This window comes from Anomaloglossus baeobatrachus, chromosome 6 (assembly GCF_048569485.1).
Source record: "Anomaloglossus baeobatrachus isolate aAnoBae1 chromosome 6, aAnoBae1.hap1, whole genome shotgun sequence".
NCBI lineage: Eukaryota > Metazoa > Chordata > Amphibia > Anura > Aromobatidae > Anomaloglossus > Anomaloglossus baeobatrachus.
Window position 1 is genome coordinate 580,060,378 of NC_134358.1, and position 12,040 is coordinate 580,072,417.

The 12,040-nt window shown below is 53.4% G+C and overlaps 1 protein-coding gene across 1 annotated transcript in view; it reads right to left on the minus strand.

Annotated features, from left to right (window-relative positions):
* LOC142243731 (acid-sensing ion channel 1C-like) overlaps positions 1 to 12,040 on the minus strand; it is a 182,153-nt gene that overhangs the window by 92,347 nt on the left and 77,766 nt on the right. Inside the window, exon 2 of the mRNA XM_075315933.1 lies at positions 2,010 to 2,160. Within this exon, the coding sequence (XP_075172048.1) occupies positions 2,010 to 2,160 (151 nt within the window). The remainder of the gene's footprint in view (positions 1 to 2,009; positions 2,161 to 12,040) is intronic.

Genomic DNA, 12,040 nt, shown 5'->3' on the forward strand with positions numbered 1-12,040 from the left:
GGTGGCAAACTGGGTAATATATGGGGTTGATACCAGCTGTGTAGTGTCACCTGGCATCAAACCCTGGTATTATTGATGTAATTGCATCTATCAGATACCCGACATCACTAACCCTGTCAGTAATTAAAAAACAAAAAAAAGAAATTTATTAGAAAAATCACTCCCCGAAACATTCCGTCTTTCACCAATTTATTGAAAAGAAAAAACGAATCTGGGTCCGGCGTAATCCAATAAGGGAGCCTCATGACGATCCATACCATAATCACTGTCCCAGTCTATGAAGAACAGATTCCCCATTGGTTGGAAGAGAAGTGCAGTGACCTGAGCTAACATCATTAGCTAACACTGCATAACGAGTGCCAACGTCATGAACTTGTGAGGCCAGCGTTGTCACTGAGTTCCATGGCCGCCGCGTTCTCATCTATCCTGTGAGCCCATGACGTCACCGTTAGTCACAGTCTCGGGCCGTCCGCGAGACTTGATGTGAGAATGCTGTGTCATGGAAGTCAGTGACGAGCGCTGACGTCACGAGTTCAGTGGAGATCATCACAGCAGGTACTGATCTGATCTGATCCTGATGTCGGCACTCATCATCCCGCAGCTGCTCGCACACTGCTGTGTGGGTCACTTCAGGGCTGGCCAGGGCAGTGCGACATACACTGCAGGGCACCGATAGACTGAAGCCACATGGAAGTTCTTCCATGTATCTTCAGGGGATCCCAGAAACCATATGAGTCAGAAATGCATGCCAGCATATTCTTCAGGCCCATTCAGTGTCATCACTTTCCCATCCATTGCAGCCTTTTCCTTAGGCCTCCAGACCTCTTTGTTGGGTCCAGCAGAAAATTACTCACATTTCCCATTGACTTGCATTGTACTCGCTAATCGGAACAAATGCACAAATATTACAAAGTATTCGTTACGAGTCTAGCGATTATGAATATTACGGTACTCGCTCATCTCTAATCGTGTCCTCTATTCTACAGATCCAAATTCATCGTCATGTGTCTATTATTCTCCAGATACAAGGTCATCGTCGTGTCCTCTATTATTCTACAGATACAAGGTCATTGTCGTGTCCTCTATTATTCTACAGATACAAGGTCATCGTCGTGTCCTCTATTATTCTACAGATACAAGGTCATCGTCGTGTCCTCTATTATTCTACAGATACAAGGTCATCGTCGTGACCTCTATTATTCTACAAATACAAGGTCATCATCGTGTCTTCTTATGGCCTCCAGATACAAGGTCATCGTCGTGTCTTCTTATGGCCTCCAGATACAATGTCACCGTCATGTCTTCTTATGGCCTCCAGATACAAGGTCATCGTCATGTCTTCTTATGGCCTCCAGATACAAGATCGTTGTCGTGTCTTCTTATGGCCTCCAGATACAAGGTCATCGTCGTGTCTTATGGCCTCCAGATACAAGGTCATCGTCATGTCTTCTTATGGCCTCCAGATACAATGTCATCGTCATGTCTTCTTATGGCCTCCAGATACAAGGTCATCGTCATGTCTTCTTATGGCCTCCAGATACAAGGTCATCATCATGTCTTCTTATGGCCTCCAGATACAAGGTCGTTGTCGTGTCTTCTTATGGCCTCCAGATACAAGGTCATCGTCGTGTCTTATGGCCTCCAGATACAAGGTCATTGTCATGTTTTCTTATGGCCTCCAGATACAAGGTCGTTGTCGTGTCTTCTTATGGCCTCCAGATACAATGTCATCGTCGTTTCTTCTTATGGCCTCCAGATACAAGGTCTTCATCGTGTCTTCTTATGGTCTTCACATACTACTTATTTTCATGACCTTTTATGGTTTCTCCATAGAATCAAGGTCACCAATATATCCACTAATGGTCTTCTACATACACATGGTCATCTTCATGTCCTTCACTCCCTATCACACATAATAATGTCCTGTAGGTCATTATGGTTGAGGCCTCCTCAGATGCCCAGACAATCTGATCTTTCCCATCTTCTCACCCGCCTAGGAGATGACTCACCTGTATCATTAAACATCGGAAGGTAGTCATCCTGCTGAATGTCCAGCATCAGCTCCAGGCCGTTCCCGGTGCCACCCTTCAGTGTGTAGAATAGTTCCACGCCTTCCTTCTTAGCGTTGAATGTATAGCACTTTCCATAACTTGTGTACACCTGAAACACAAGAGACAAGACAAAGAAGTCACGAACAGCACAGATAAGGAGCATTGAGAAGACACATCCCCCATCGGGCCGTGCGTAGACGGGGTACTGTCATAATAAAGGATCTTCATGGAAGATTCAATGTGGCAGTACCATCATAAACTACAATATGGCCAACCACCTTCTGGTAACGACACTCAGCAATATTCCAGAAATTAATGGAACAATGAAATAGAAGGAACTGGAAAATACAGTATCTCAGAGAATTCTTCTTCTTTTCTCATTTTTGAGCCACTTTTCTTCCCCCATGTCCTGAACTCACAAACCCTTCTGAAAAAAGCTCAAACCTATCTTCAAGAAGAGCCGGAGTGACGGAGGAGCCAGGATATAAAGCTTATTAAAGCTGGAGACGGGAGGGCAAGAAGCAGGGGCAGACATTATATACATATTATATAACATAATATACAGATATCAACTGGATTTCCCAGAGCAGCCATCACAGCTACACTGCTCAGTATGACTGTTCACTGCTCTACATGCGGCTGCTTTCTAGTCAGTGTTTTATCTCACAGCACTGCTGGATTCACATCTCCACTGCTTACTACAGCTGGATAATGTCCTCTGTGCTGCTGGTTCTGTCTGTGCTAATGAAGAGCAGAAGAGCGACGACAATGCTCCGCGGCACAGGAGAACAACGCTTTACGGCACAGGAGAACAACGCTCCACGGCACAGGAGAACAACGCTCCGCGGCACAGGAGAACAACGCTCCGCGGCACAGGAGAACAACGCTCCGCGGCACAGGAGGTCAACGCTCCGCGGCACAGGAGGTCAACGCTCCGCAGCACAGTTGCACAACGCTCGGCGGCACAGGAGGACAACGCTCCATGACACAGGAGGACAACGCTCCGTGGCACAGGAGGACAACGCTCCGTGACACAGGAGGACAACGCTCCGTGGCACAGGAGAACAACGCTCCGTGGCACAGGAGAACAACGCTCCGTGGCACAGGAGGACAACGCTCTGTGGCACAGGAGGACAACGCTCTGCAGCATCTGTGCCACCCCTGTGCCAGCTGCCGGGCTGCTCTGATCCGGATCCGCATGCTGGCTCAAGGGATTTTCCGGACCCGGGGGTCACGCGGACAATTCGAATAAAAGGGGACGTATTTGTACGGGTATGTAAAGGAATCCAGCTCACCCACGTCTGACCTCACCGTGCCTCAGACTCGGATCCGGCCCTGCCCTGGCCGCACAGCAATGAAAATGAAGAAAACGATCCAGCTGAGTACCAGGTGATTTATAAATATATATATATAAATCACCTGGTCACTCAGCTGGATCGTTTTCTTCATTTCCATATTTGTACGGGATTTACCGTAATTGTTGCGGGCGGAGCGGACGCGCTTCTGCTGCTCGGTGGCTCGAGCGTTGGACCGGACCCGGGGACTCGAGCAGCGCTCCTCGCCCATGAGTGAAAAGGGGTGGTATGTTTAGGGAGATTGTTTGTGACGCCACCCACGGGACGTGGTGATGATGGCACCACCGCTGCTGGTAACGGGGATCCCAGGAGAGATGGTGGGGTGCAGCTGGGATGTTGTCCCCTCCGTGGGTAGGGGGGTTGGTGATCCCGGGGCCCGGTGGTGTAACGGGGAGGCTGGATGGCTGGGGTGCAGGGACTGCGCGGCGCGGTGCCGGACGGCACTGGTGTACTCACTCAGACAATCACTGACAAAGTCTCTGGTAAACCAAAACGGCCGGATGGACGGGTCCCGCAGCCGGCTGCAGTGTTGATGTTGTGCTCTCCCCGGACAGGGTGGTGGTGGCTGTCTTTCCCTGCACCTGTTAAGATGTTCTTGACTCCTGTGGTTGCCCACCGATAGTCCGCTCCCCGGCGTATAGGTGCTGTAAGAGCCCGTTTTGCCCGCAGGCGCTGGCCCTTGGATCTCTAGCCTGTGGCGGTAGCTGTATATCCTCTCGGTGTGAGCGGTTGCCTTCAATCGGGACTTGGTTGTTAGGGAACCTCGGGGGTTCCTGTCACATTCGGATTTGACTATTGACAGCGGCTCCAAGCCTGGTCGGGGTCCGATGGCCCTGCCTGTGTGCTTAGCTTCACTCCGTTCCCCGGTCCGGTACCGGCGGGCCGACGCCCGACCCCGGTCCTTACGGCTCTGCGGAGTTCCACCAACTCCTGCAGATGGCCACCACCGTCTGCCAACCTTGCTGTCAGTGCCTGGGCCCCTACCCAGACACCTCAAGTGTTCACTCCTCACACTTTCACCTCCAAAACTGAACTGTTCCTTTTCCCGCCTCCAGGCCTGTGAACTCCTCGGTGGGTGGGGCCAACCGCCTGGCTCCGCCCCACCTGGTGTGGACATCAGACCCTGGAGGGAGGCAACAAGGGTTTTTGTCTGACTGTTGTAACTGCCTAGGGTGGGGGTGTGTATGTTGGTATGTATGTGACTACCTGGCTAGTCCAGGGCATCACATAATCACTCTGTGAGGTGTGTGGTGAGATGTGGCACCACCCCTGCTGTTATGGGGTACCCGGGGGCGATGGGATGGCAGCTGGATATTAACCCCTCCGTGGGTAGGGATGGATGCCCCGGGGCCCAGTGTCTCTGTGCTGAGGATGATGATTGCAGAGGCCGGCGCGCCCGGTCAGACCAGGGGATATTGGTGTACTCCCAGTCAATGAATCACACAAGTTCAATCGGTAAACCAAGGTGTTGGTGGCCGGCCGCCGCAGCCGGGTGTATTCTGGTCCCTCACCTGGGGTGATGGTCTGTGTCACTTTCCTCTGCACTGTTTTGGTGTTTGTGGACTTCCCGGTATGGAACACGGGAGTCCACTCCCGGTACTTTTTGGTGGGAGCCTTGTTGGGAGCGGACGCTGGCCCTTGGGATCTACCAGGCCCTGGCGGATGCCCTATCCCCCGCGGTGGGCTGTTGTCTGCTTTTGGGACTTTGGTTGGGACAGGACCTATAATCCTGCTCTCAATTGGTTAATTAGCTAGGCCGTTGGTTCCAGCCCTTGCTTCAGGGTCTAAGTACCCCCTCTGTGCACGGTTTCCAGGTCGGTTCTCCGGTGTCGGTACTGGCGGGCTCCTACCCTGTTCCGATCCGGATCTCCGGCTGTCGTCTTCCCGTCTCCTGACAGACATGGACCACCGTCTGCAACCTAGCCAGCATGTCGGGGCTCCTACCCTGACACCTTTCCTTTCTGCCTGATCCTGCACTCTCTGAGCTTCCACTTCTCTCAACTCCAAACTTAAACTTCAACTGACTCTTTTCCCACCCCGGGTTCTCCAGACCCCTAGGTGGGCGTTCTCCATCCGCCTGGTCCCGCCCACTGGTGTGCCTTTCCTACCCTGGGGGGATGACTAGGGTTTTTGTTGGCATGATGTAACCTTTGTGAGGGATGGTGTTATGCGGGGGCCTATTCTGTGTGTGACCATCTGGCGGTGTCAGGGCGTCACACGTCATATATATGTATCTCCACTTGTGCTTAGCTGATTGATAATTGTAAATTATTTAATTAATTAGAAGTCTCTAATACAAAAAGTGAGATCCGGACATTTCTCCATTTTTTGTCAATTTTTTTATTATTGAACACTTATTTACATTCTTATTTCTCCTGTGATCCCCAATATTCTCACCAGGATCAGTGCCCCTCCCCCAGAGCTGGCAATCACCAGGATCGGTGGGGCCCCTCCCCCAGAGCTGGAAATCACCAGGATCAGTGGGACCCCTCCCCCAGAGCTGGCAATTACCAGGATCGGTGGGGCCCCTCCCCAAGAGCTGGAAATCACCAGGATCGGCGTTGCCCCTCCTCAAGAGCTGGAAATCACCAGGATCGGCGGGGCCCCTCCCCAAGAGCTGGAAATCACCAGGATTGGCGGTGCCCCTCCCCCAGAGCTGGCAATCATCAGGATTGGCAGTGCCCCTCCCCCAGAGCTGGCAAGCATCAGGATTGGCGGTGCCCCTCCCCCAGAGCTGGCAAGCATCAGGATTGGCGGTGCCCCTCCCCCAGAGCTGGCAATCATCAGGATTGGCGGTGCCCCTCCCCCAGAGCTGGCAAGCATCAGGATTGGCGGTGCCCCTCCCCCAGAGCTGGCAATCACCAGGATCGGTGGGGCCCCTCCCCCAGAGCTGGCAATCACCAGGATCGGTGAGGCCCCTCCCCCAGAGCTGGCAATAACCAGGATCGGTGGGGCCCCTCTCCCAGAGCTGGAAATCACCAGGATCAGTGGGACCCCTCGCCCAGAGCTGGCAATTACCAGGATCGGTGGGGCCCCTCCCCCAGAGCTGGCAATTACCAGGATAGGTGGGGCCCCTCCCCCAGAGCTGGCAATCACCAGGATTGGCGGTGCCCCTCCCCAAGAGCTGGAAATTGCCAAGATCGGCGTTGCCCCTCCCCAAGAGCTGGAAATCACCAGGATCGGCGGGGCCCCTCCCCAAGAGCTGGAAATCACCAGGATTGGCGGTGCCCCTCCCCCAGAGCTGGCAATCATCAGGATTGGCAGTGCCCCTCCCCCAGAGCTGGCAATCACCAGGATTGGCGGTGCCCCTCCCCCAGAGCTGGCAAGCATCAGGATTGGCGGTGCCCCTCCCCCAGAGCTGGCAATCATCAGGATTGGCAGTGCTCCTCCCCCAGAGCTGGCAATCATCAGGATTGGCGGTGCCCCTCCCCCAGAGCTGGCAAGCATCAGGATTGGCGGTGCCCCTCCCCCAGAGCTGGCAATCACCAGGATCGGTGGTGCCCCTCCCCCAGAGCTGGCAATGACCAGGATCGGTGGGGCCCCTCCCCCAGAGCTGGCAATCACCAGGATTGGCGGTGCCCTTGTTCCGGGGCTGCAGGGGTTAATCTCTGGGCTATTTTTAATCTGTATAATGACAATTGCTTTTCCATTATTGAGCGGTGAGGAGACTGTGCGGCCCCCGGGGGGGGATCAGGTGTGGGGACCGGAGGTGTCACATTCACTGCAAGACATTAGTGAAATAGGAGAGGACTGCTGATGAGCCGAAACACCGCGACCAGGGCTGCCACCGTACCACAGTGTCCTGAAAAAGTATTCACACACCGCCAACGTCTACACTTTCTTCACATTATACCCAAACTGAATTCTATTGTATTGGGATTTTCTGTGATTCCAGCAGTAAGAAGCATCTGTGATATGTAAGGAAAAGATGGCTATAAATCCGAGAATTGTGAATGCATTTGTATTCAGCCCCCGGAGTCAGTACTGTGTAGGACCACCTTCCTCTGTCTTGCATTAGTATTCAGCCCCTGGAGTCAGTACTGTGTAGGACCACCTTCCTCTGTCTTGCATTAGTATTCAGCCCCTGGAGTCAGCAGTTTGTAGGACCACCTTTCTCTGTCTTGCATTAGTATTCAGCCCCTGGAGTCAGTACTGTGTAGGACCACCTTCCTCTGTCTTGCATTAGTATTCAGCCCCTGAAGTCAGTACTTTGTAGGACCACCTTCCTCTGTCTTGCATTAGTATTCAGCCCCTGGAGTCAGTACTGTGTAGGACCACCTTCCTCTGTCTTGCATTAGTACTCAATCCCTGGAGTCAGCAGTTTGTAGGCCCACTTCTCTCCCTCATCGATCGGTGAGGTCGGATGGAGACGTCTGTGATCGGTGAGGTCGGATGGAGACGTCTGTGATCGGTGAGGTCGGATGGAGACGTCTGTGATCGGTGAGGTCGGATGGAGACGTCTGTGATCGGTGAGGTCGGATGGAGACGTCTGTGATCGGTGAGGTCGGATGGAGACGTCTGTGATCGGTGAGGTCGGATGGAGACGTCTGTGATCGGTGAGGTCGGATGGAGACGTCTGATCGGTGAGGTCGGATGGAGACGTCTGTGATCGGTGAGGTCGGATGGAGACGTCTGTGATCGGTGAGGTCGGATGGAGACGTCTGTGATCGGTGAGGTCGGATGGAGACGTCTGTGATCGGTGAGGTCGGATGGAGACGTCTGTGATCGGTGAGGTCGGATGGAGACGTCTGTGATCGGTGAGGTCGGATGGAGACTGCGACGACATGGACTCTCATGGGTTAAAGTTTCTTAACATTCAGCCAGACTATTGTTCTTATGTGTGCTAAGTCATGTTTGCTTAGCTATTGTTCTCCAGACTTTTCCAGTAATCATTGTATTGTAGCTGTGTATTGATAATGTAATTACCTTAGTAGCCATTGTCTAGTCGGTGACTTGCCGACTCCATGTAGATATACTGAGTCTTTCTATGGAAATCATTTAAATGAACATTATCCATGCAGCTTGAAATTCATCCAATGGGAGAAGCAATCTTGTCCAACCAATCGATGAGGACGCAGTGTATCCTAAGGGAAGGTTATGGCTATAAAAGGGACTTCGGATGGATGCTACAGGATCTGTGCCAGAGGCGAAAGATTATCTACTGGAATGCTGAGACCCGGTCAGACTTGATCCGGAAATTAGTCCGTTGGGATGCCCAGAATGATGCAGAGGATGATGAGGATCCCGCCGATATTGACCCAGAGGATTTAAACTATGTGCCACATCATGGGTCTAGTGACAATCGGGAATCAACTTTTTCCAAAATGGCCCAAGCCACAGCGTTGTTGGATGCATTGGGACCTAGATCCTCAAGAGAAGAGAGGGCTTATGTTCTGGAGTATGTTTATGGGATTCCAGCTGCCGTACTGCTAACACCAGCTGGTCGAGAAGGATGGTCCCGCTACCCAGCAGAAGCTGCGCCAAAACAAAGGACTACAAACAGGGCCTGTGACTCGCCCAATCTATGGCGCTGTTAAACATGTGGGCGCCATGGACATATAGATAAAGATTGTCTCCAAAACCGAGGCCGGGTGGAGACGTCTGTGATCGGTGAGGTCGGGTGGAGACGTCTGTGATCGGTGAGGTCGGGTGGAGACGTCTGTGATCGGTGAGGTCGGGTAGAGACGTCTGTGATCGGTGAGGTCGGGTGGAGACGTCTGTGATCGGTGAGGTCGGGTGGAGACGTCTGTGATCGGTGAGGTCGGGTGGAGACGTCTGTGATCGGTGAGGTTGGGTGGAGACGTCTGTGATCGGTGAGGTCGGGTGGAGACGTCTGTGATCGGTGAGGTCGGATGGAGACGTCTGTGATCGGTGAGGTCGGATGGAGACGTCTGTGATCGGTGAGGTCGGATGGAGACGTCTGTGATCGGTGAGGTCGGATGGAGACGTCTGTGATCGGTGAGGTCGGATGGAGACGTCTGTGATCGGTGAGGTTGGATGGAGACGTCTGTGATCGGTGGGGTCGGATGGAGACGTCTGTGATCGATGAGGTCGGATGGAGACGTCTGTGATCGGTGAGGTCGGATGGAGACGTCTGTGATCGGTGAGGTCGGATGGAGACGTCTGTGATCGGTGAGGTCGGATGGAGACGTCTGTGATCGGAGAGGTCGGATGGAGACGTCTGTGATCGGTGAGGTCGGATGGAGACGTCTGTGATCGGTGAGGTCGGATGGAGACGTCTGTGATCGGTGAGGTCGGATGGAGACGTCTGTGATCGGTGAGGTCGGATGGAGACGTCTGTGATCGGTGAGGTCGGATGGAGACGTCTGTGATCGGTGAGGTCGGCTATGCGGAAGGACGGAGGTGGGTGGGATGTTTACGTCCCGCTCATCTCTGCCCCTCTGCTTCTATTGGCCACCTGGCGTGTGACGTCGCTGTGACGCCGCACGACTCGCATCCTCCTGGATCCTGTACAGACCAGCACCCCTGGCTGCACAACACCATAATGCTTCCTGTACAGACCAGCACCCCTGGCTGCACAACACCATAATGCTTCCTGTACAGACCAGCACCCCTGGCTGCACAACACCATAATGGTTCCTGTACAGACCAGCACCCCTGGCTGCACAACACCATAATGCTTCCTCTACAGACCAGCACCCCTGGCTGCCCAACACCATAATGCTTCCTGTACAGACCAGCACCCCTGGCTGCACAACACCATAATGCTTCCTGTACAGACCAGCACCCCTGGCTGCCCAACACCATAATGCTTCCGGTACAGACCAGCACCCCTGGCTGCACAACACCATAATGCTTCCTGTACAGACCAGCACCCCTGGCTGCACAACACCATAATGCTTCCTGTACAGACCAGCACCGCTGGCTGCACAACACCATAATGCTTCCTCTACAGACCAGCTCCCCTGGCTGCACAACACCATAATGCTTCCTCTACAGACCAACTCCCCTGGCTGCACAACACCATAATGCTTCCTGTACAGACCAGCACCCCTGGCTGAACAACACCAAAATGCTTCCTCTACAGACCGGCACCCCTGGCTGCACAACACCATAATGCTTCCTGTACAGACCAGCACCCCTGGCTGCACAACACCAAAATGCTTCCTCTACAGACCGGCACCCCTGGCTGCACAACACCATAATGCTTCCTCTACAGACCAGCACCCCTGGCTGCACAACACCAAAATGCTTCCTCTACAGACCAGCACCCCTGGCTGCACAACACCATAATGCTTCATGTACAGACCAGCACCCCTGGCTGCACAACACCATAATGCTTCCTGTACAGACCGGCACCCCTGGCTGCACAACACCATAATGCTTCCTCTACAGACCACCACCCCTGGCTGACCAACACCATAATGCTTCATGTACAGACCAGCACCCCTGGCTGCACAACACCATAATGCTTCCTGTACAGACCGGCACCCCTGGCTGCACAACACCATAATGCTTCCTGTACAGACCAGCACCCCTGGCTGCACAACACCATAATGCTTCCTGTACAGACCAGCACCCCTGGCTGCACAACACCATAATGCTTCCTCTACAGACCAGCACCCCTGGCTGCACAACACCATAATGCTTCCTCTACAGACCAGCACCCCTGGCTGCACAACACCAAAATGCTTCCTCTACAGACCGGCACCCCTGGCTGCACAACACCATAATGCTTCCTGTACAGACCAGCACCCCTGGCTGCACAACACCATAATGCTTCCTGTACAGACCAGCACCCCTGGCTGCACAACACCATAATGCTTCCTGTACAGACCAGCACCCCTGGCTGCACAACACCATAATGCTTCCTCTACAGACCAGCACCCCTGGCTGCACAACACCATAATGTTTCCTGTACAGACCAGCACCCCTGGCTGCACAACACCATAATGCTTCCTCTACAGACCAGCACCCCTGGCTGCACAACACCATAATGCTTCCTCTACAGACCAGCACCCCTGGCTGCACAACACCATAATGGTTCCTGTACAGACCAGCACCCCTGGCTGCACAACACCATAATGCTTCCTGTACAGACCAGCACCCCTGGCTGCACAACCCCATAATGCTTCCTGTACAGACCAGCACCCCTGGCTGCACAACACCATAATGCTTCCTGTACAGACCAGCACCCCTGGCTGCACAACACCATAATACTTCCTCTACAGACCAGCACCCCTGGCTGCACAACACCATAATGTTTCCTGTACAGACCAGCACCCCTGGCTGCACAACACCATAATGCTTCCTGTACAGACCAGCACCCCTGGCTGCACAACATCATAATGCTTCCTGTACAGACCAGCACCCCTGGCTGCACAACACCATAATGGTTCCTGTACAGACCAGCACCCCTGGCTGCACAACACCATAATGCTTCCTCTACAGACCAGCACCCCTGGCTGCACAACACCATAATGCTTCCTCTACAGACCAGCACCCCTGGCTGCACAACACCATAATGTTTCTTGGACAGACCAGCACCCCTGGCTGCACAACACCATAATGCTTCCTGTACAGACCAGCACCCCTGGCTGCACAACCCCATAATGCTTCCTGTACAGACCAGCACCCCTGGCTGCACAACACCATAATGCTTCCTGTACAGAC